Raw genomic sequence first — 24,762 nt, 5'->3', positions numbered from 1 at the left:
ACAAGAACAAGGGCCAGAAGAAAGGAAATCCTTTTCAAAGTCATCAATTGAGATATTAATTTATTTAAGAAAAAGAAATCTTATCAGGATCAGAAACAGGACAGCATTCTTTTAAACACCTCACAGATCCTGGAGAGGTGGCACAGCAGTTAGGAACACTGGCTGCACTTCCAGAGGACCCGAGTTTGGGTTTTCAACGCCCACATCAGTCAGATTATAACTACATGTAAGTTCAGTCCCAAGGGATCTGACACCCTCTTCTGGCCTCCATGGGTGCCCACACACACAGCATAGACTTGTATAGACACACATACACGTAAATAAAAAAAATAAATAAATGTTGAAAAACACAATCCCACAGTCTCCAAGAGAGCTGATCCTGTCCCCATCGTAGTAAGCTGCCCGTGTGGACATACATCCGATGTTGAAATTTTATTGGAAGGGTCACTTGACTCTGCAGTTGAAGGTCACATGTTCTTCCCTGGAAGATTCAGGGGCTGCCCTGCAGGGTGCATGTTCCTCAGAGATAGTGGATGAAAGAAAACCAGAGCAGAGAGCCCCAGGCCAAGAGAGCTGAATGGGCACTACCTGACTCAGATTGTCGACCGGTGAAGGAACCGTCGAGGACCAGGACAGACAACAGGCTGCTGGGAAGTGGTGTACGGCCCAAGAAGAAAGTCTCTCTCAGTTGTTTCCATACGTATCTTTTTTATTTTTTAAGAGAGGGTAATAATCCTGGAAAAACCCACTAAGAAATATAAAATGAGGTCTTTCGGTCTTTGGAAAACAAAATAAACTTGGCGTCTGCAGGCTATTTTCTGACGTGGTGTCTACTTACGGCAGGGCAGATTTCATCATGGAATAAGCCACAGTAAATGGCAGAGCCCTGGCCATTAGCCTGACGAGTGTGGCTGCTGTCCGTGCTGTGTCCCCTGTCACCACCCTGGTGGCTGAGATGGCCCTCACTTCTCTAGGGTGTTACCGGGTACAAACCTTGGTTCACCCTCCCTTTAGAATAGTGAGAGGAGACACTCAGCCCTAGACGAAGCCCAAGGTCAGATAAGGTGGAACTTGGGAAACCCAGGCACCTTCGTTTTGGGTCGGTAGAACCTACCTGCCAAACCTGTCAAACACCTGGCTGTCCTTAAAGGCTGGTTCTCCATCCCCTAGCTCTCTCTCATTCCCTGCACAGAAAGGTGACTCTTCAGGCCTTACTTTTTGTCCTATACTGGGACATTCCTAGCTGTCTTTTCAAATGTCCTTGCTGCTATGACAGGATTCTCCTTCCCAGAGAAAAACCCAAGCAGCGAGATCCAACCTGCCTCTGTCCTTGACCTACGGGGAGAAGAGCACACCCCCCTGGGCAAATCACCTCATCCCCACACCTACAAATGTGCCTACAGCCTTCTATAGCAAGCACTGCCTCGGGTGCAGGGAGGCATCAGTGTCCCTGTCCTCAGGGGCGACACTGGAGTGGCTAAGGCCCCTTACTTTAACTTCATATTTCAGGACGATCACATGCTACGGCTGGCGAGATGGTGCAGTCAGTAAAATTCTCGCCTTTACTAAAATAGTGATCCTCAGAACCAGGTGAAAAACCAGCCTAGGGAAGCTGGAGACAGGGGATCCCTGGAACTCAGTGGTCAGGCAGCCTAGCCTCCTGGGTGAACTCCAGCGAGAGACCCTGTCTCAGGTAACAAAACAAGGGAGTGGTGCCTGAGGAATGATGGCTAGGTCGTCATCTTGCTTCCATGTGTGCTTACAGGCAAGGGTACACACACACACACACACACACACGCACGCACGTTAATAAAGATGCATGGAGGTACGGTATCCTAAGAGAGGAAAGTCATTTCCATGAGCCACCCCCACCCGACGCAGGGCTGGCTGGGATGAGTTCTCCAGGCCTGGGTCCCACCAGAGTATAACTCAATCTAACTCCCAGAGCCTCTGCCCGGCGTTAATTAGCCAAACCACCCGTCCCAGGTTTCACAGCGTGAATGAAAGCAACTCCCCACAAAAGGTATTTTTAGGACCCCAGACAAGGAGTGGATTGTCTGGCCAGCTCCGGGGTAATTTGTGGGTCTGTTTTATTTCTGAATCAGACGCAGTGGAAAAGCTGCTTCAGACCCCACGGCCCGAGCGGCGGGTGGGGCCCAGCGTGACTCATGTGTAGCTCGGGCTCAAACTGAAACCGTGCACGCTTGTCTTCACAGCTGAGGGTTATTTTTACTCTGGCTAAATATTCTCTTACACCTGGAATCTCTCCCTCTTCCCAGCAACCCTGGTCCTCCCCTTCTTTGAAGCAATCGAAGGCAAAATTAATTAAATGCTAACTCGACAACAGTTAGTTCTTTGTCTCCGCGATAGGGCCTGACATTTCCCTGGAGAAGTTTAATTATTTAAATACGTTTCTATTTATAGCCAAAAATGGCTATTAGCAGGACAGGACAGTGCCTCACTTGGGTCTTGAGGACTAGAGGGAAATTCAAACTTTGTGGAGGGATTGATGTTTAGGATCAGAATATGACTTCTATAGTTCCTCAGCGAAGACTGGACACAGCATCTCTGCTACATGTGAGTTTCTTTAGCTTTATCTGAAAGATATTTTTCAGAGAGAAAAAAAACACTGACTCATCATTCTGGGGCCTTGAGGGTGTGTGTGTGTGTGTGTATCTGTCTGTGTATTCATGTGTGAGTGTGTGTATGCCTGTGTGTGTATTCAAGTGCATATATGTCTATATGTATGCATGTGTGTGTGAGTGTGTGGTATGTATATGTGTCTGTGTGTGTGTGTGTGAGAGAGAGATGTATGGTGTGCATGTTTCTCTCTCTGTGTGCGTGTTTCTCTGTGTGTGTGTGTGTGGTGTGTGCATGTGTCTGTGTCTATGTGTGTACTTGTGTGTGTGTGGTATATGGTGTGTGTCTATGTGTGTATTCATGTGTGTGTGGCGTGCATGTGTCTGTGTATGTGAATATTCATGTGTGTGATGTATGGTGTATGTGTGTATGTGTATGTGGTATATGTACTGTGTATGTGTTTGATTCTGTGTAGTATATGTATGTGCACGCATGATGAAGCCAGAGGTTGATGTCGGATGTCACTTCTCAGTCTACTTCCAGCTTGTCACTCACTAGAACTGACAGATTGCCGATCCAGTCCAGGATAGATTGCCAAGGATACCCAGGGAGGATCTACCTGTCTCTGCCCCCACCAAGGGTGAGATTAGAGGTATGTGCCACACTGCCAGGCCCAGCTTTCATATGGACGTTAGGGATCCAGGCTTAGGTCCTCGTGCTATGGACGCTAGGGATCCAGGCTCAGGTTCTCATGCTCGCACAGCAAGCTCTACTGAGCTGTGTGAGCATCCCCAAGCTTCGGATTTTTGTGTTTCAAAATATGTGAATTCTGGTCAACTGATGACTTCACTTTCAATGCAGAAAATGCCAGAGTCAGCCCTTTCTCCCCTTGAGCTGCAGCCAATCAGCAACCCTGGGGAGGACCACAGCCTTGTGTCCCTTCTTTTACAAAGTGGTCTGTGTGCTTGACCTTCAAAGGGAGTAACAATGGCAGGACACTAAGGAGAAGCAAGGAAGGGGAGCGAGACAGGAAACGACAGAACTTCTGTGCCCCTCCCTAACCTTGTCCTCTGTGTACCCACGTCTCCCTTTTGCAGCATGGGGTCCACACAAGTAAAAGGAACCACAGGTCCCTCTGTGGCAAGTGCAGGTGGGTTCCCACTGAATTCTGACAGAGTTGTGTGAACTCTGGAAGGAAGCCAGGACACAAGGACGGAGCCCTCCCCTCGGGGTGGGATTAGTGTCTTTATACGTGAAAACTCCAGGGCTGGGGGGATGGCTCGCTGGATAAAGTGTTTGTCACGCAAGAGTTCAGAGCCCTAGCAGCCATGTAAAAGCTAGGTGGATTTGGCCACCTGCCTATAATCCCAGAGCTTGTGGGGCGCAGAGCAGGGTGTCCCCAGAGAGCCTAAATAGCCAGGTGAGCTTGTTAAAAAGCTCCAGGATCGGTGAGACACCCAGCCTTGGTGAGAGTAAAGTGAAGAACAACTGAGTAAGCTATGTGATGTTGACCTGTGGCGCTCACAGACTGCAAACAGGTATTCGAATCAAGCAGCATAGAGATGCATAGAGATGCAGGAGAGAGAGAGAGAGAGAGAGAGAGAGAGAGAGAGAGAGAGAGAGAGAGAGAGAGAGAGAACAACAAAGAGACAGATAGAGATAGACAAGGAGAGAGACAGAAATAGACAGAAAGGAACAGAGAAACAGAGCAGCAAATAGAAGAGACAGATGAGATAGACGAGAGAAAGATGGAGATTCAGAGAGAGACAAAGACAGGGAGAGACAGAGAAAGAGAGACAGAGGGAGACAAAAAGACAGAGAACACATAGAGAGATAGACAGGGACAGACAGAGGTAGAGAGAGATGAACAGAGAGACACAGAAATAGAAAGACAGACAGAGACAGATAGACATACAGAGAGACAGAGACATAGAGACATAGAAGAGACAGAAACAGAAAAAGACAGAGAGAGGCAGGCAGAGACAGAGAGAGAACCAAAAGTTTGCTCCTCAGTCATGCAAGGCTGCAGCAGGAAGCTTCCCTCAGTGAGTAGGAAGCAGGTGCCCAGCAAACACCAAATCCACCAGTGCCCTGGTGCAGGTTTCTCACCCTCTGGACATACAAGGAACACACTCTACACTCGCGTTGTTTATAAGCCAGGCAGTCCTGGGTATTTTTGTCATAGAAACCCAAGCTGACTAAGACACTCACCATTACTGGTAGGAAAAACCACTCATTTGAAAGTCTCCCAGCGCTGTGCCAGCCACAGCCTGGAGGGCAGCCGAACTTCATTAGGAGGCAACTCGCTTGCCAGTTCAAGTCAGAGCCCCGAGGCAGAAAGGAGCAAATGCAATTAGTCCAGGGAATGTCACTGACCCCCAAATAATGCCAAGGCTCCCCACGTACAAGACAGCATATGTATAGCAAACCCAAGTGAGGGTTTGAAAAAAGCCAGTGGGAAAAGAGGCCTGTGAACTTCTTCATACATTCAAGCCGAGTTCACTGCACAAAGAGAGAATGCTTGGCCCTGAAGACCTGCATTACGGGATCGTGTGCAAAAGATACACAGAGCCATTTCTAACAGAGGCAGACAAAGCATGAAGAGCGAGCCCCGACCACAGGACTTTAGCATTCTAGTGCAGTGAAGATCACCGAGGGCCATCAGAAAGGGTGTCGCAGTTCCCATGGGAGACCCAGTGGGGTTGGCGCAAAGGTGAAGAGATGTAGAACAGCAACTCTGACCAGATCAGGTCAAGCGCAGACGTGAAATCAGAGAGAGGAGAAGAGGGAGCACACACTACTGTGCTACCATTCCCTGGAGAAGACCCTGCCATCCCTGCCAGCAAAGGAAATGTCCAGCTAAGCGGGGAGGCTCGGAGGGAATGAGGAGGAATGTGCATACGTGTACAATATATGCACACACACATGCACACATTCACGTGTGAATGCACACACACACAACACACAGATACACATACCACATACACAGTGTCTTTCAGACATTGTCAGCCTCCACCTGTAGGCAAAAGTCCCTTGGGCTGGGACCCATCGATGGAATGGGTGAAGACTTACAGCGCCAACGGAGGCAGGAGTGCCTGCCATGTTTACTTGGTATTTGTTGGAGCCCAGTCACAGTGAGAAAGAGGTCACTGAAGAGGAGCCCGGGTTGTGAACCCAAGTTGCTTTCTACCTCTGGTTTGCCCAGTGTGCTTGACTGACAGCCTCTACCCTTGCTTCCTTTCTTCCTCACCCTGTCCATTCCAGTAGCAGACGGCTTAGCTCCTGTCCCTGCGAATGCGTATCCTGACATGTCTGTCCCTACCCCTGTCACTCTGCTGCTCCGCAGAGACCCAGGACAACACAGCCTGGTGTCCTACGAGAGCACCCAACTCTCAGGCTCAGCCCAGGAGCCGGCAGAGCGGTGGAGTCTGGATAAACTCACAGCGCTCCTTCTCTGGCAAGCTTCCAGCCTGACTGCGATAAAGCCAGGGTCCCTCACAGTACCCTCTGCAAACTCCTCCGGTTACTGCTCCTCCTGGTCCCCACATGTCCAGCACGACAGCCTTCTTGTGCGTTCAGGATAATCTGGGGCCTTTGCAGGGCACCCCCTTATCCTAGGATGTCCTCCCGCTTTTTAACTGAGAGATCTTCTCCTTTGCTATTGGGTATTTAACCAAATGCCACTTTCTAAGAGGTGACCCTGTTGTCCAAGGTGGAGGCAGGGGAATCAAGAGTTCAAGGTCGTCCCTAGCCATGCTGTACATTTAAGGCTAGCCTTTGGATACATGAGTCCCTGTGTCAAAGTTTAAAAAACTACTTTAAAATACGTCAAAGATGTCTTGCTATTGACCACAGGCAGGAGTGAGGTAGGTCACAGTGACACCAAGAGCCAAGGCCCAGGGAACTTCATCGCCTACCTTCCACACCCCACCAGGCACAGGATCCTTGTGGTGAGTTAAGAGAGATGCTGGCCCCTATGGGTGGAAGGACAGCCCTCCTAAGAGAGATGCTGACCCCTGTGTGGGGAGGAATGATGGAGGAAGGTCACTGGTGAATTAATAAAGAAACTGCTTGGCCCTGATAGGTTAGAACATAGGTGGGTGGAGTAAACAGAACAGAATGCTGGGAGGAAGAGGAAGTGAGGTAAGATGCCTCAGACAGACGCCATAGCTCTGCTCTCTGGGGCAGACACAATGAAGCAAGCCGCCAGGTCAGACATGCTGAATCTTTCCCGGTAAGACTGGTGCTACACAGATTACTAAATATGGGTTAGGCAAGATAAGTGACCACCTTGTGGTGCTACCCACATTAATAGAAATGGGCCAAGCAGTGTTTATATGAATACAGGTTGTGTGTTGTTATTTTGGGGCATAAGCTAGCCAGGCGGCCGGGAGTTGGGTGGCAGGAACGCAGCCCGCAGCTCCTTCAACAGAGGATGGCCCTCCTAAGAGAGATGCTGACCCTTGTGGGTGGAAGGACAGCCTTCCTAAGAGAGATGCTGACCCTTGTGGGTGGAAGGACAGCTCTCCTAAGCACAAACCTTTCTAACTGCTGAGCTGATCTGACCTAGTTCCTTGACTCTGCACCCAGATACTGGGTTGTCTCTCCCCTCCCTCAGTGGTACCCCAGAGTGGTGCTTCTCAGCTCCCAGAATGCCAGGATGAGGGCAGTGTTCCTTGTTGCCATGCAGATTTAACCCACATTTATTCTGATTCCAGAGCCTGGAGATCTATACACACTGAGCTCTTGTCCCCAGGTCCTGACTCAGGACCTCATTTTGAGAAGCATCACCCCAGGGACAACCTCATCTGATGGAATCAATCAGTTCCTGGCTCCAAGAAGTTTGGGGACAGGCCTGGGAGTAGGGCACTTAGCATGGGAGCCCAGCTCATGAAGTTCCTGTAGCTTTGGGACCTTAAGCAGGCCGGCAAGAATTGCCATCAAGGAAATATATATATATATATATATATATATATATATATATATATATATGGAATATTTTCAGCCATAAAAATGGACAAAGTTGTATAGTTCACAGAAAAGGAAGATAATCATATTAAGAGAATTAAGTCGGCCTCAGAAAGACAAATTTCATGGTTTTTGTGATTTATGGTTGTCATATTTTTTTACTGATACATTAAATCATATATTAACACATGACCTGAAAGTGTAAGTACCACTGTCTCGATTGATGAAAGACAGAGGAGAGCCGAGGAAGCAGCCTGCTGGGCAGAGCCCAGCACCTGGCAGTGGAGGGCAGTTGGTGTGGCCATGCCTTAGGGAACACTAGCTCTGGCCTGTGCAGCCAGCCTGCAGTGAGCTGCGGATACCGGGCTGCAGATGGAGCTGTTGGAGGCTGGCACCTGGGAGAGCCTGGAGCCCCAGGGCGCTCTCTGTGTACAGCACTAGCAGCTGGTTTCAGTTTTGTACACTGCCAGCCTCTGATTGTGGGAACCCCAGGGTGTTTCCTGTGAGGGAGGTCTGAGGGAAGAAAGGAGGGAGACAGAATTACCGCCAAACCCTGAAGCTGGGAGGCGATGGTCCCTGTGTACAGGACTACTTGAAATTAGCTTCTGTCTGCAAGAATCTGCAGGGACAAGCCAGACCCTCAAGGACTTCCCTGCCGTCTCGTGCAGGGGCAGCAGCAGCGGCGGCGGCGGCAGTGGCAGAAGCAGCAGCAGCAGCTCCTGCCGTCTCTTCATTATGTTTTATAAAAATAATTTGAACAGCAACAGTGCTCACCCTGACCCTGTGTCTTATTTCAGGAGCTTGGGGGCCTGAGGTCTAGCAATATTCCACCATGCTGTCTCTCGCTTCTTTCTCCTCTCCTCCCTCCCTTCCTCCCTCCTCTCCTCCCCTCCTCCTCTCCCTCCTTCCTCTTCCTCCTCTGCTGGCGTCACTGATAGACAGTGATACGGAGAAAGTCACAGCTAAGAGTTCTGCCTTGTGAGGATGGAGACACCTTGCTCTGACAAGTACAAGGCTACACAATGCACTCCACTTGTTAAGTCACTTAGAGCAGCAGGGCCCATGCGGGTCCCGGGCCAAATGCCACAGTCAGACTCCAGCTTTTGAACTTGGCTTCAAAAGGCATTATCACTGCAGGAAGACCTACCCCATGGAAGCCCATATCAGAGACAGTCAGGAGAAGCCACGGGGCCGGGGACAAGGAGAGGGGCCAAGTCTTCCGCAGACCTGAAGGGAATCGGCATAGCCAATTACTGAGTCCTCCTGTTGCCCCTTGTCTGCGGGTGAACCAAGCCCTGTTCTCAGCTTCTAAGTACTGAGGCCCTCAGTAGAGGATGGACGTCTCTAAGCCCTGCCTCCACTCCAGTACTTCTCAGTGTAGTAGTACAGTCCTACACCCTCAGTCCTGACAAGGCAGAAGCAGGAAGATCCTGAGTTCAAGGGCAGCTTGGGTTACATAGCGGGCTTTGTCTCAAAAAAACTACAAACAAAACCTAAAGCAAGCAAGCTGACAAAATACCAAGTGGGGATGAAAGCAGACACACAGAAACAGCTACCCTCTCTGAGTGCAGGCCAGTTCCACGGCACCCACCTCCTGTGCTGCCCCAGCAGTCATACAGCTAACAGCTCCTTGGAAGTCCTGTGATTGACGCCCAAGTTAACACAACACTGGCAGCTGATGCAATGGTCTCCAGCACGCATGAAACACAACACTTTAAACATAGTTAGCATGGAGACACACATGTAACAAAGAGACCCTCTCATAGCTGAAAAGGGTTCAGCGTGTTGAGCAGAGCACTTTTGGTTTCCACCCAAATTCTGAGTCCTTTTAAGCTGCATGTCTGGGCTAGCCAGCCAATAGCCCGCTCGGCGGTTTCCTCATCCATCAGAGGGGAACATGCCATTCCCCTGGCGCTGATTAGAGGGTCAGTGATTTACTAGGGATAAAGGGGCTTTGTGTTCATGAAACGCAAGGAAATGGGAACTGTTCTTAGGACCTTGTGTATAATGGAGATCATAGGGGATTTAAAAGAAATCATCCTGCCTTTGTCTCTGGGTTTAACTGAAAGACCCCAGCTTAGCTGCTGTAATGCCATTTTGCAAAGCTTTCACACAAATAGATGTAAGTTCAAGGTAAAGTCAGCACTCCTAGGCGGTCAAACAGGATATCTATGGTCAGACACCAGGCCTAGGAGGAGAACGAACAGTCCTGGGAAAAACTACATGTGCCCTAGATAGGGCCAAGTCAGCTATTATCAGATCTACATGTCCCCGAGGAACTTGTCCCCAAATTGACCCATCTCCTCATTCGAATTGACCAATAGGATTCCTGTATCCATGCCTTTGCTTCTATATGCCTGCTCCGCCTGCCCGTTTCCATATAAAAGACCCCCTGCCCAGCCTGGAGGCACACAAGTCCTCCGAAAGACTTTGCTGCCTGCAGGTACCTGTGTACACCCAATAAACCTCTTGCTATTTACAGCCAGTGGTCTCGGACTGTTCCTTGGGTTCAGGGGTCTCCTCCTGAGGGAAGGTCCTCCCCGAGGGTCTTTCATAACATTCATTCCCCTAGGTATATATAGGATATCATAATGGAAATTAAAGCTACCCACCTCTCTCTGCCTGCCCGCCCCCCTCTCTCTGTCTTCCCCCCACTTCTCTCCCTCTCTCAGGAAAGGGGGTGCCACAGCACATTAAGGAATTCTAGGGACAACTGTAACTGTCAATCTGCATTTTACAGCTTTTATTTATTTATTTATTATTTATTTTTGAGATCTATCTTCTCATGGTTTGACACTGTTTACGTCAGGCTAGCCAGCCCCCAGAGTTCCCCGAGAATCTGCAGCCTCTGCTTCCCATCTTGTTGCTAGGGTAGTGCTATTCCAGACATATGCTACTATCCATAGTTTTATGTAGGTTCAGGGGATTCGAACTCAAAGCCTCATGCTCATGTGTCAAATGCTTCATCTCCTGAGCAATCTCCCTATCCCTTCTGCTACTTTTCAAACTTGTGTGTACTGGAATGCTTTGGGTTGCTCGGGATGGTTTGATAAAACATTCTAGGTGTCAGCTGCATTCCCACAAGAAACTCAAGAAACAGCAACTATGTGAGACTTGAGAAGCTTACGTTGAGAAAAAAGCATCATGCATTAAAGTACATTAAAAAGGGAACAGGGACAGTGGAGATAGCAGGCTAAGTCTGAGTGTGCATACAAGGGGGACCCACAAGCAAAACCGTGTAGTTTGGGCAGATGCTACACTGCCTGGCCACTAGCTGACACTGTGTCTCCATAGAAACACAAGAGAGCAGTCGTTTCCAGGCAACAAGGACTCAGAAGTGAACTCTTCCATATGTGAGTAAGCCCCACTCCCACTCAGCCCGCACACCTGGGACACAGAATTGAGCAGTCGTCTTCAAAGAAAGTTCTTGGTAAATGCACTACCGGTTTTGCAGCCTCTGTCCTCAGCCCAAACCACCAGAGAGAATGTTTTTCTAGAAGTGCCCTGTGTTGCCAGTTAGTGGCCTCACTCTCTGAGAGTCCTTGAAGCCAAGCAAAGAAGCGCCACATCTCAGCAGGAGGAAGAATGGAGGTTTGGAAGAGGCAAAGCCAGCGTTGCTTACCTGGAACCATTCACCTGGCTAGGGTTGCACTCCATCTTGATGGTGACCCTGGCTGGGGGTTGAGACAGCCAGTCCTGCTGAGGGACTCGAGGACTCATCTTGGATGACTGACCATAGTCACTGGATGAGGATGCAGTCATCTCTGTCTTAGCCAGGTGTGGTGTTCCGTAGGCACACTCAAATAGCGACTGGTCTTCACTCACAACTGATAAGGCCTCCTGGATGACGAAGAAACAGAAATGGAGATTCACAGCATCACAAAGGACATGGTGTCACAGAACCATTTCCAACAATCAAGGGACCATATTTTACAGAGTTTCAAAGGCCTGCCTTCCTACTTTCTACTTAAGAAAGTAGAAAACAAAACAAAATACCTTTGTTTTCTTCACTGCACACTGTAAAAGTTGAAGTGGCCCAGCCTAGAAGTGCTTAGCTGCAGTTCTAAAGCATCCTAGCCTTGACTGTGCAGGGCAGACAGTACCAACTTCAATCGCAACACAAGGAACTTGAATTTCAAAGGTCTTAGAAGACCTCCAATTGCATCTGTCATTATTTGACAAATGCGATCTATAATTCAAGCAGACAGAATGGTCACAAAGATTAGAAAAAGAACTGTGAGGGCTGACACCTAGGCATCTGGTGGAACCCCATGTTTCAGGAGACTCTAAGAAACAGGTCCTCAAAAGAGTAAAGGGAGATGTGACACCAAAGGACAGCCACACAGAGATACGGCTTTTTCCACTCTGCATTATTAGTTAAATAGGGTTTCAAACAACGCTTCCATGATGGTGAACATCTGGATGGTAAATGAAGCAAAAAATAAAAAAAGCTGTGAATTACCCAGATACCTCCAAATACCATGATGTTTGAATGCTCAGGATCTGTAAAGATGTAGCTGGTGTTTGCTCACTCTCTGTCCTCCCATAGCTTCATTATTTTCTGAGAAGAATATAAAAACTTGTCCCAATGGGGACATTTTTTTTTGTGTGCTTAAACAAGGGGTAAGCCTATGGTTGTCTTTAGAGTCTGTGAGCAAATCATCAAATGCAGATATTACTTAGAAGTTTCAGTTGCTTGAATGATACACTGTATGGCTACTACATGCACTGCTTGAACAATACATTGTATGGTTACTACATGCACTGTTTGAATGATACATTGTATGGCTATTACATGCACTGAATGATACATTGTATGGCCACTACATGCAGCACGTATGAAACAATCCAACTTTCTAGAACAGGAGAAAAGCCCGTCCTTGAGACAACTCATGACTGTGTCTGTTTCTCTGCTCCGCATGGTCATCAACAAACAAGACAGCCACTGGCCCTGTGCGCCTGTGCACTTGTGTCTGTGCATACACATGTAGAGGTCACGTTGATGGATGGTATATTTCTAAATTGTCCTCTGTCTCATTTTGGGGGACGGTAACTCTCCTGAATCTGGAGCTGGTTAGTCTGATCTCCTAGTGAGCACAATGAGTGTTCCTGTCTCGCCGCTCAATGCCATGATTACAGGTGCATGCTGGCATGCCTGGGTTTTACCTGCATGCTGGGAACCTAAATCCAGGTCTTCATATTTCTATGAAAATCACTTTGGCCACTTATACATCTCCCCAGTTCTGGATAATTTTTAAAATCGAACTTGGGACCCAGAGAGAAGGTGGGGGAAAAGTCACAGAATCCTTTCTCATCATGACCCAGAACTGTTAGCGCTGAGCTAACACGAATGAGCTGGCAAGCCAGGGGTTTGTGGAGCTGCAAATGTGTGTCACTGTTTGCCGACTCCAGGTTCCATGGGTAAACACGCTCAAATCGGCACTCTATTCTCACTCTCCAGGGAGACCTTACAGTAAGTAAGGCTGCTCACCATCAGCAGCAGGCTTTCTACAGCACCCTGCTGAAGATGAAGTCCTCTCTCCCTCCCCAGACACATCAGAACCACGCCTTTTCATGAAGCACATCACCCCCTCCACTCTTCCTCCTTCCATGGGCATTTCACCAGCTCATCTCGTCCCCTGAGGACCAAGTATCTCCATGTTTCCCACATGCACAGGCTTCTTTGGTTGACTGTGCTGAGCCAATGCAAAAAAAGTAGGCACAGGAACTCTCTGCCCACCTCTTAATGGGGTTGAAGGTATCTGTGTATACATACATACAAGTTCAGCCTTGGCTTCAGCCTGTTTCAGCTCTGTGACACTTAGAGAAAGAGCACGGCTGGAGTTTCAACAGGAACTGAAGCATGGATTGTGTCAGCCAGAGAGCCAGAAGCAGGCACAAGGCAGGGTGGGCATCTTAACTAAGCGACGCATTCAAGTCCATACACAGGTTGTGAAGTTGCAGCCCCAGAAGATGGTGCTGTCGGCAGCATCCTGAATGTCAAAGTCTGGATTATCTTTCCTGGTCTCATTAGATGTATGAGTTAAGGACTTTAACCTCAGAGTTGTGGGATCTAATAGGTGCCCCCAAAGTCCAATAAAGTCCAATAGATTTACTGAAGCTTATTTTTCTGGGCAGGTTCCCCTTCCTATGGTCATGTTGATGGTTTACACACTCAGAACAGAAAACAGGGCTGGCATCTGCTCCTGCTCCTTGTCAGGCACGAGGATTCAAGCAAGGTTTGTGGAGAATAACATACTGTGTAATGTTAGCTTTGGCTCTTTGATGAGGAGACACATGAATAAATATATGATTTATTATCAGAAACTGGCAAAAACAGGTTACACAGAAGGGATTGACTAAATGTAAGGTTGCAGTTTAAAAATTAGACATCTTGAAAAGCAACAAAAAATAGTAACTTTAAAATTTTATTCTCACGATAAAGTAGGATATTCTTGTAAACAAATCCGTGGGGAAAATAAACGTGGTTCAGGATTGGTGGTGGAGGAACAAACTATCCCAGCTAAAATGAGGCAGAAAAGTGTGTGTGCCTGGGAAGGAAGCTTCTCACATCTGGCAAAGGATAATTTCACACATGGTCTTCTAAAGAAAGAAATCAAAGCTAATTGAGATGGATTTAAGTGGGGGAAAGCCTTAAAATGTTAGTGATAAGATGGGCACACGTCCTTTCTTCCTCTCCAGAATTCTTCTGCAAGTCAGAGCTGCATAAAAATGGGGATGGGGATAGAATACAAACACTCGGCTGCTTTGTTCATGGGAGAGGAAGGATTCTCAAAAGATGGAAGGTTTGGAATAAATGCTTCAGAGCTGGTAAAATGTGGACTCCATGCTAAACAGAAGTCCAAAAGTGCTCCCCAAAAAACTCTCTCACACACACACGCATACACACACCACACCATAACACACATGCATGCACATACATGTATGCACACACATTCACATATGCACACATGCATGCACACACATCAACACACACCATAACACACGCATGCACACACATGACACATACACATGCACATACATGCACCACATACAATAATGCACACAGCACACACACACACATACCGTACACAGACACATACCGAGTACTACATTCTTACATACACACATCGTACACACAAACACCCACATGCACACCACATATACACATCCCACACACACCACAGGGAGATAAAGCCAAGGGGTATGTTCTGAGCCATTGAACTTAGTTGCTAGATGACAAGCTGGTCACAGACCCAAACATTACTTTGTTCCCAGTTCAACTACACACACAGGTCTCACCATTCCCCTTTCAAGTCAGAATAAGACAAAGCCCTGAGCATCCAGCAGCTTCCCTGCCCGCAGTCCAAGCACTTCAAACAGAGGAGAGCCCAGAGATTGATGGGAAGACATCAGGAAGGAGAACTGGGTGGGACCCAGGGCACAGAAGGTCCCTATCCTCCAGCCTGGGGAGAATTTTTGACCTTGGCTGTTCCTGCTTCCTGGACGCCCTCCTGTGTCCACAGCCCTGCCTGCTACCTGTGCAGAGGTCTGTCTGCAGGGTCTTAGGCATCACGAATATGGCTATTTCTTTGCGACCTTTAGACGGTCCCAGGGCTTGAAAGAGGCCAGGGTTGCTTTCAACTCAACTTTCAAAACCAGTCAAAATCTGGCAGAAATGCGGCCTAATAATTTAATATTCCCACCTCTGCATTGCTATAAAAAGGCCTGTGCTGGAGATCAGTGTGCCAGCATGTGGGGGTGTTTGTTCTGTTGCTCCAGGAAAGTTGGGGTAGTCTGATGTGGCTAGTGGCTGCCTCCCAAGGCCATTTTTATGACCTTAAAAGAAGCACATAAATTCTAACTAAGCTGCCCCCAGGGAAAAGAAAGGCAGGGCTGTGTTGACACACCAGTGTTTATTATCTCATTTGAGTACTGACAGTATCAACAAGAGGGTCATCTTTATTCTCCTGATCCTGGGATAACAATCAAGGAACAGTTCAGAAAAGGGAAAGATCAGCCGAATTATGTCTTTATACTGAAGTATCAGAATTAGTAAGTTCAAGAAACTGAATCTGGATGCTAAAAATCTTCCAAAATAGTTCCCATTAAAAAGACAGAAGTCAAAACTTTACCCTTCACGTGTTTACTGAAAAAGGCTTCCGGTTGATGTGAAGAGAGGAGCTGCATGAGGATGGACGAGACCCATGTCTGCATCCTCATGACACACATGAAAAGCTGGGTGCTATGGTTCACACCCCAGCTCTGGGCATGTGAGCATCCCGGGAGCTCACTGACCAGTGACGCAAGTAAAGAAGACTCTACACTGATTTCTGACCTCCACATACCACTCACATACACACACACACGTGAACACACACACCACACACATCACCACACACAGATGCACCACACACATGCACCACATAGACATGTACTACACACATGCACCATACACACATGTACCACACACACAATGCACCACACACACATATACACAGACACACGTACCACATACACACATGTAACACACACACACATGCACCACAGAAAGGGACAGAGAGACTAATCAGCAAACAGACAGACAGACAAAGACATACAGATTTCATGAACCCCAATATTAGAGTCATTTCACTGAAAGGGCAGTCAGGGCCTCAGCGTGAATTTGTTTCTGATTTGCGATCCTCAAGGCCCATGGAAAGACTCCATAGTTCATGCAGAGTATCTACCACACTTAGGTTTTCTTGAGAATCTGGGAATGATGACATGCCAAAAGGCAGAAATCTCACAGAACAATCAGCTCTGTCACAGGGGGGCTGAGGGGAGTGGGAAAATGACCATCCATGCCTTTGGGAACTAGGAAGCCAGCCAGCTGTCAACCTCTGGGGAAGCAGATTCCAAAATCAGTCTTCAGTGTCCTTGAGGATTGTGGGAAACCATGATTTGATAATGAAGCCCACCTAGCACAGGGAACCATCAACCTAGGAAGCCAGTCTTATCCTCACCAATAGCAGCCTGATGTCCAAGGCTCATCCCATAATATTCCAGTATAGAATATTTCTTAAATTCCTCTCACACAAACTAAGCAGCCGCCTTCTGCCACTGTTAATGAAAGATCATCATTTGACCACGTTCACAGACACCTGATCCATCAATGAACAAAATCGAGCTACATCGCGGAACACGACACACGGAATAGGCTCTTGAATTTATGCTCTCGGCTTGAATTTACAGCATTTTCCAGTACCAGCTCTAAGAGCCAGCTGTATGTTAGCATCAGCAGCATGTCCAAAGCTTCTACCATCACTCTTTCTGTGCACATGGGATGCAAAACAGCATTGTCTTTAATCACAGGTGACAGCTTTGAGTCATGGGACATAATTACACAACTTTTACAAGAGTCCCATAAGCTCAGGCACCATTCTTGCCCATAGATAGAAATGAGGTTTTGGAAAGAGATGGCATTTGCTGTGAGGGTGGCATAGAAGGGGCCTGCACACACGAGTGGACTTATTCCCAGAGCTGAGCACTATCCTCAATCTGACCGTCATCAGAAGCAGGGAGGTGAGCATGGCAGGGTCCTTAAATGCGCTGCTGTAAATATTTAAGTCTCTTTACTACTCGTGCATGGATGTGTGTGCTCTTATGTACAGAACATGTGGGCGGAGTCAAAGTACAACTTGTGGAAGTTGGTTCTCTTTCTGTCGTGTGAGTCTCTGAGATGAAGCCTAGGTTTCTGGTCTTGGTGGCAATCACCCATGGACCATCACACCATCTCAAGCCTTGTCTCAAAGATAAGAAACAGAACCACCTAGAAAGAGGAAAGCTGGGAGACAGCGGGGAGTAAGGAGGAAGAAGAGGATGCATGCCTAGGATCCCACAGCGGGAGTGAGTGAGCAGAGTCTCTCGGAAGGAATCCCCCACTGCAAGCTCTTCCAAAAGTGCATGGGATTAACAGCAACAGGTTCTGATGTATTACTCATTTCCTAAGTGATAGTTTAGGTCAAAAAGCCTTTTCTGCTCTTGGCTGATCTGAATACTCAGATCCAAGGAACATGGGGCACATGTCGGGCTGCATCCACTGCAGATGTGTCTGCCGCTGTGAACAAATCATACACGGAAAATGGAGGCAGATGGGGAGAGCACTTATAAATATGTAGGAGCCAGGGCCAGGGGAGAACATTACTGGCTGTCAGTGCACCTAGGGATACTGCAAACCCAAATATTAGGGCCAACAGCACTAGTTTTATGTCTTCTCCTTTCCATGGCCAAGCATGGACCGTAGATGCTTTTGGAAAATTTAATCCCTTGTTATATCTATGGGGGAAGCAACATAAGCAAAACAGACAACACACTTGTGCACAGCCCCAATGTGGCCAACAGCATCCAGACGTTAGTTCTGTAGGGAATGTCATTTCAATGTATATGTGTGTGTCCCTGTGTATACATGTGTGCATGCACATGTATGTGTGTGCACGTTGGAGGTTCACCTCAGGTATCATGTTTAGGTCCATCCGTGCTTATGTTGGTGGGCTTTTTTCCTTTTGAGCTAGGTCACTGGCCTGGGACTTGCCACCTAGACTAAGCTGAAAATGCAGCCAACACCAGGAATGTGCTGGTCTCTGCCTCCCCAGGACTGGGGTTAAAGTTCTCATCATCATGCCTAGCATGACTTACACAGGTTCTGGGGATGGAACTTGGTGCCTCATGCAAGCAAGCAAGCACCCTATGGGAAGGGCTGTCTCCCCATGTCGAGCCCCATACCCCTTCTGAATTTTTAAATTCAGACAGAGTGAACCTCTGGCTATTTATAATGCATCTTGCCATTATAAACACACAATAAAAATGAACCCCTGTATGACAGAAGATGCCAGTGAGGCTGGGCACGGTCCTTTGTGTCCTCCCGATATTGTTTCTTCCCTCCTTGCCTCTTCAGAGAAGAATCATGTGTTGAGCACAGCATCTTGCTTTGTGTTCACGTTTTTTTAATTTAACATATTGCTATTTTAGTCCTCCAAATATACATATACATACTTGGATTAACTTCAAAGAGAAGATGTATGTAGGCAAACCGAGTCCATCTAAAGAGTGTTTTCTTCCTGCATGGCGTTGCTCCAGCATCCAACAATTTACAGCTTGTAATACTGACCCAGTACTAAGGAAATGAGACCCAGGACTGCTACAGAAACATGCACACATGCACACATACACACATACATGCATAATACATATGTACAGATATACATACATGAGGGCTTACACAGCAATGTACATATATGCATGTATACAGGTACATGTATTAACAAATATAAGGGAATAGAAAGCTGCATTATCTTCATTAACAGACCAGACACTCCCCAGATGGTCACTAAGTAAGATGTCAGTTCACTGATACAGAGAGTCTGAATTCTTCCATTTTCACCACTACTGACTCCTTCCTCATTCTAGAAGGTATTTCCACTTCATCTGTCTGCTTCTTTAGAACAGAACATCCCCAATCAGTTCTGTTTTGTTTTGAAGTCAATGGATTTCAATTCACGTTTGATCTAGGTCTCTTGTCCTATACCGCTACCCCTAGCAATGGGGAATCTGCGGCAGGAGAACAGTGAATTTAAGTCTCTCGCCTGGGCTACATAAAAAGACCTTAACTAAACAAGTAAGCAAAGAAACCGTTTTCAGCCACCAAGATCGCCATCCAAGATGTGCTTCTAGCAGCCAAACAAACTTTTTGATATTACCAACTAGTGGGTGCCCATACTAGCCATATAACAAAGTCAGGGCACAGTATTAAAGTCCGACACAGTGCTCTCGGTGGGGTTCAAACACATCTGTCATGGCCAAGGAAGGGAGAATGTGCCTTATGAGATGAGTGATTGTAGATTCTGGAACTGATATTGCCTTCTCATTTTGTCACGGGTTCATGAATGTGCAATGCTGCTCTAACCTCATGTAGGCTCAGCCTATGAAATCTAAACCATAGTGGTCTATGAAGAAAACCAGGCTTTAGAGAAAACAACCTTTTCCAAATCCAGGAAGAGAAAAAGCACCAATCAGGAAACAGAAAGCCTGAACAGGTGGAAAACTGGAACTTTAGAGAAGCCTCCACACAACACAGGAGAGACCCCAGAGGATCCTGAGAAATTAAGAAATCCAACCACTATAATGTGGAAGTCATCTCTCTTTGCTTGCTTGTGGCATACAGGTGCCCTTAGATACATGGGGAGTAGGAGGAGCCAGGGACACTGACTTGGCAAAGGTCAGTTGGTCCCTTGAAGGACAGGTTAGAGGGCTCACACACATTTAACCTGATTATCCAATGCACACCTGTACGGACATGTCACTCGGTACTCAGTTATCAAGCACAATTTCTAAGTCTTACAGATCAGTTAAATAAAATGCTAACCAAAATATGTACACAAATGCATTTCCATAAAGAAAAAAGAAGCCATGCTGTCTGTGGGGAAATGGCTCCAATAGATAATGATACGTTAAGTGAATGAAGTCACTGCAAGAAAAACAAATACCTTATGTTTTCTCTCAGTTGTGGTCTTAGGTTTTACAGGCATAGATAAAAACTGTGTGTGTGTGCGTGCGTGCATGTGTGTGTGGCATGAAAGCAGAAATGAACAGGGGATGAAGGGACCTAACGGGAGGGTAAGTAAAGGAACGGCTTGGGGTACCTACATATACAGTACATACGGATATGAAAAGTTGAAAGGTAAAAAACAAAACAGTAAAATGAATAAGCCACCCTCTCTTTAACCACGGGTGTGTTTGATATTAATCAGTCCTCCCCACTCCCGCCCATGAGTGTGAAGAACCCGGCTGCTGCTTCAGCTCTGTCTGCCCACAGGCTGTCTGGACTCTCCCACCCCACACTTGGTGCTTTGCTTCTCTGATCCCTGCCAACAGATCACACAGAATAACCATGTAGAAGTCTCTACTTTTGTCTGGTTTCTAGCAGTTCCCTTTAGATGAGAGGATGGTGTTTGCTTGGTTTTTATTTTGTTTGGAGACTGGATCTCATATAGTTTTGCAGTATATGGCAGAGGAAGGATGACCATCAACTCCTGATGCCCCTGCCTCTGCATCTTACGTGATAGAATTACAGGCATGTGTCACCATGACCATTCCTCATGAACTACTCAAGAAACTCACACATGCTTCTAATGCATTTTGATCAAATCCACCCCTCCAGTCTCTCCCCCATCTCCTTATTATTTCTCCTTCCCAAAATGAATTGCTCTGTTTTTAAAGCTTGCAGCGTTGGGGTGTAAGACCATCTCCTGAAGCATGTATAACTCTAGAGGACCACACCCTGTATGTAAACCAACCCTCCCGGACGTTTCCTGCATGCCAGGCAAGCACTCCAGCAATGGAGTCACGCTGCTAGCCCTGCTGCTTGGTTTCTTTTGCTTTTAGGTCCTAACAGCTAAACTTAGGCGATATCTGGAGAAGCAGCGGAAAAGAGGAGGTCGCATTACAGAACAAAGAAGTCCTGCTCCTGGGTTGGGGAGGGACACCCCAGTTTACAGCTAGGTATGCCCCCACTTTCTGTCAATTCTCAAATCTCAAATCCCTCCCTCAAAAATCTCTGTGATCGAGCTTGCTGGGAGTTGGTTCAAAACACAACCTGGGAACACAGCCTCTCAGATCGTTACAAGGCATCCTCCCGGGAGTTAGTAGCACACTCAAATTCACCCAGCCCAGTGCTGTCTTCTCTGAGTCTCGGTTCTTCAACTGCAAAGGTGATGCAGGTCACAGCCACCCAGTTCTTGGCAGGCCAAACAAGCTACTGTGTGTAAAAGTTTTACGAGTCTGAATATATGCAAATTATGATCAGGTTTGAGAAAGCTGACATTACTGGATCAAAGTTCTCAAGAGCTGGAGGCAGAATCTCTAGACATATTATTCTAATAAGCTGGATGCCGGGAAGGTTACATAGCCCCCTGCATGCATTAGTCACTTCTCGGGAAGTACTGAATTTTAAATCATCCATCTGTCTAACGAGGACAGGAGGAATACAGGCTCCCCAGCCTCTATGAGAGCACACTGAGCCCCATGTGGTTTAGCTTTTGTAGCCCCTAGTCCCATTCTCTTACGGGTTCTCAATCATAACTCCTCACTGATATGGACTCAATAGAAGCTTCGTCCAGAAGGGAGCAAGCCTGGTGAGTTTCTTGCATGTGTCTGGTCTTCTCTGAAACAAGTCAAAGGCCAGGGAGTATGGCTCAGTGGTACAGCCCTGAGGAGGATTCCATCCCCAATTCCAACAAAGAAAAAAAGAAGCCAACACATCTACATTGGCACGTGGCATGCAGTTGAAACTCTTCAACTCCTGAGATATGTGACTAATGATCCCACCACGACCCCATCCCACCATGACCCAATGGCACCATGACCCCATCCCACTCTTCTGATCTTTGAGGCTTGCGTAGTTGGATAAGTGAGGTTGAGAGGGTATGAAAACACCCGCAGGCCAGCAGGTGGGGTCTTCTGCTCCCATATTCTGTTATAGCAGTCCTTCTATGGTGGGAGAAATGGGCCAGCATTCTTCTGGTCTTCAGAGGGAGTCCATAAAAGCCAGGCAGTCCCGTATGCTTGGCCTCCACAGAAACCACGTATGCTAAAAATATAACACATTACACATCTGGAACGGGTCTCCTTCACGAATCTCTGACACATGGGTTCATTGTTTTCCACAGAATTCCAAGAATTTTATTCATGAGAAAATTCTGGCACAATGGAGAACCTTGGCAGGAGGGAGATGGAAGCAACAGATGTCCTGGCCTCCTCCCACGATTCTGTCTCTAGCTCAGCTAACGTCCGTTGGGTATCTATCTCCTGCCTTCAAACAGCCAATCTAAAATTTTCCACAGGAGGAAGGTTGTATGAGAGCCTTGAGGTTTTAGAGAAAGGATGTAGCTTCCTGAAGTGGAGGTCACCGATGTGCAGGTGTTAGGACAGTCACAACAGGAAGAGTCACAAGCACAGGACACTACGTAGAGACTCAGGGTCCCTCAAGTCCCAGACTCCAACCTTCTGGCCTTCTCATCAAGGGCTTGGTCCACCAGTGTTTGCTCAGGCCCTGTCCCATGTCCCCCCAAACCTCTTTATTAACCAGTAGCACCCTCTTGCTGCCACATGAGATGGACAAGGTCTCCTTCTCCGTGTCTGAACACACATGGGGTAAGATACACATTTATTGCAGATGAAATGGTTAAAAAGTTTCTGCAAATTAGGGTTCTTATGTACTGCTTCAGATTCTAATTTTCTATGTCTCTATAGCTACCTTTATGCCAATAGCAAGAAGCCATATTGCAGACCGCGGTGATAGCTCTGTAGGTGGAGCACCTGCTACAGAGGAATCAGGACTGAATTCCATCTCAGTGCTCACTCAGAAGCTGAGTATGGCAATGATGCTTGAAAGCCCTACATCTAGCACACGAAGGCAAGAGATACCAGGGGCTCACCTGGCCAACCTGTCATGGCGCCTTTGGGTTCATTGAAACACAGTCTCAAAAGCCGTGGAGACTACCTGAGGAAGATTCCAGTACTGATCTCTGAACTCCACACATGTATGAACAGGGCAGCATTCCCATAAACACACACACACACACACACACTACACATATACACACACGCAAACTATACAAATACACACAATGTATTTTTTTTAATTGCAGAAATAAGTTAGGTTTGTTCCTAGAGCTGGCTCTGTATTTCCAAGTGTGGCTGAGCCCCTATCCGCTGTGAGGGAACACAAGCTGTTTTATATGTAAAAGTCATCATTCATAACAAACACGGTTCTAGTGAAAAATCATTTAGAAACTGGGGTGCTAGCAGAAGAGCCTACAGGTATAGTCGTTACTGTTTTCATGGGGTTCCAATTCCCTTTCTCTTTATTACTTTCTTCCAATAATTAGAGGCACAGACCACACACAGCATAAGGTAGACACAAAAGTGAACCTTTTATTTCTTTAGACCGATACCCACCATGGAAGCAGCATTGAGCCTCACTGTGAGGGTCTAGCCCCTGCCAAGCTGGTGTTTCCTCTGGGTGAATGGCGACACCTCCTTCTCTGGGGCCAGCAGGCTAAGCCTGTACTTTGCAGATTTTCCAGCACATAAATCTTCCCTGGTTGCTGCAGAGGAAGGGGACTAGGCAGCCAGGGTGTCAAGGCCTTTGTGCAGGCTCCAGGCTGGGCTTGTGTTTTTCCCATGACGTAGCTCCGTGCACCCCGTTGGGATGTTATATTTTTAATGCCCCCAACAACGGGGCTGCCAGCAAGACTGGGCTTTTATAACTCTGGGAGCACTGACATCAGCCCCCCCCCCCATACATTTGGGTTATAAATCCTAACCACTCACACATCCATCACACTCAACAGGGGGTCTCCCTGGAGTCTGGCCGCAGTCTCTCTGTAAGTACATTTCCTTTGAAAGTTCCAAATGCTCTTGAAATATCTGAAAATTCGTTAGCATCCAAATCATGCTGAGCTCCATACTAGCTAGGAGGCGTGGCCTCTCCGTGCAGCCTCCATAGGAGTCTCTGGTCTGTGCCTTTACTGGGCACCTCGTCACTTTCTGCAGGAGGAAGAGTCACCACAGAGTCACAGCTATCTTTACCTCGTCACCTTTTTCTGGGGAACAGGTAGTTTTAGGGTGCACAGCTGTTGGGAAGTCCCATGCAGACTGTGAGCCTCACAGCTGAGTGCTGGTGGAGGTAAGTGTTGGGTGAGGTGGGGGGTGGGTGCCTACAACCTCAGAGGCTACTTCTGTTCTGAGTAGAGGCCTCTCAAAGTGGCCATCCATTCAACACTCACAACCAACCTCATGCATTGCCAGGGGGTTGCATCCAAGAGCAGCTTCCTTAAAAGGGAAGATAATTCACATTTCCCCTTGTTCAGTACAGCCAGCTTGACCCATCTCTACTTACCTATGAACACAGACTCACTACAGAATGACTGGGGAAAATCTTAAATGTGCAAATACTGCCCCCTGGGAAATCAGGGAACCATTCAGGCCACCGTCAGATATAAGAACTGAGCTTCTGACCTGAAGAAAACAAGGAGATTGAACCGGCATCAACACTGACCCTTGACCCCCTCACAAGGTCCCTTCAGGCGGTGGCTGCAGTGCTGCCGACTGCCATAGGCCCCGGAGTTTAATTATCTAATGTGACATTGTACCCGTGTCCTCGTACCCACACTG

The 24,762-nt window shown here is 47.4% G+C and overlaps 1 protein-coding gene across 2 annotated transcripts in view; it reads right to left on the bottom strand.

Moving 5' to 3' along the window:
- Erg (ETS transcription factor ERG) overlaps positions 1 to 24,762 on the bottom strand; it is a 96,516-nt gene that overhangs the window by 36,429 nt on the left and 35,325 nt on the right. For both annotated transcript variants that reach the window (XM_057765843.1, XM_057765845.1), the window contains exon 2: positions 11,171 to 11,388. In XM_057765843.1, coding sequence (XP_057621826.1) covers positions 11,171 to 11,388 — 218 coding nt within the window. The remainder of the gene's footprint in view (positions 1 to 11,170; positions 11,389 to 24,762) is intronic.

Source organism: Chionomys nivalis, chromosome 3, assembly GCF_950005125.1.
Source record: "Chionomys nivalis chromosome 3, mChiNiv1.1, whole genome shotgun sequence".
Lineage (NCBI taxonomy): Eukaryota > Metazoa > Chordata > Mammalia > Rodentia > Cricetidae > Chionomys > Chionomys nivalis.
Note: the sequence above shows the minus strand (reverse complement) of the source record. Positions and strands in the feature narration are given on the sequence as shown.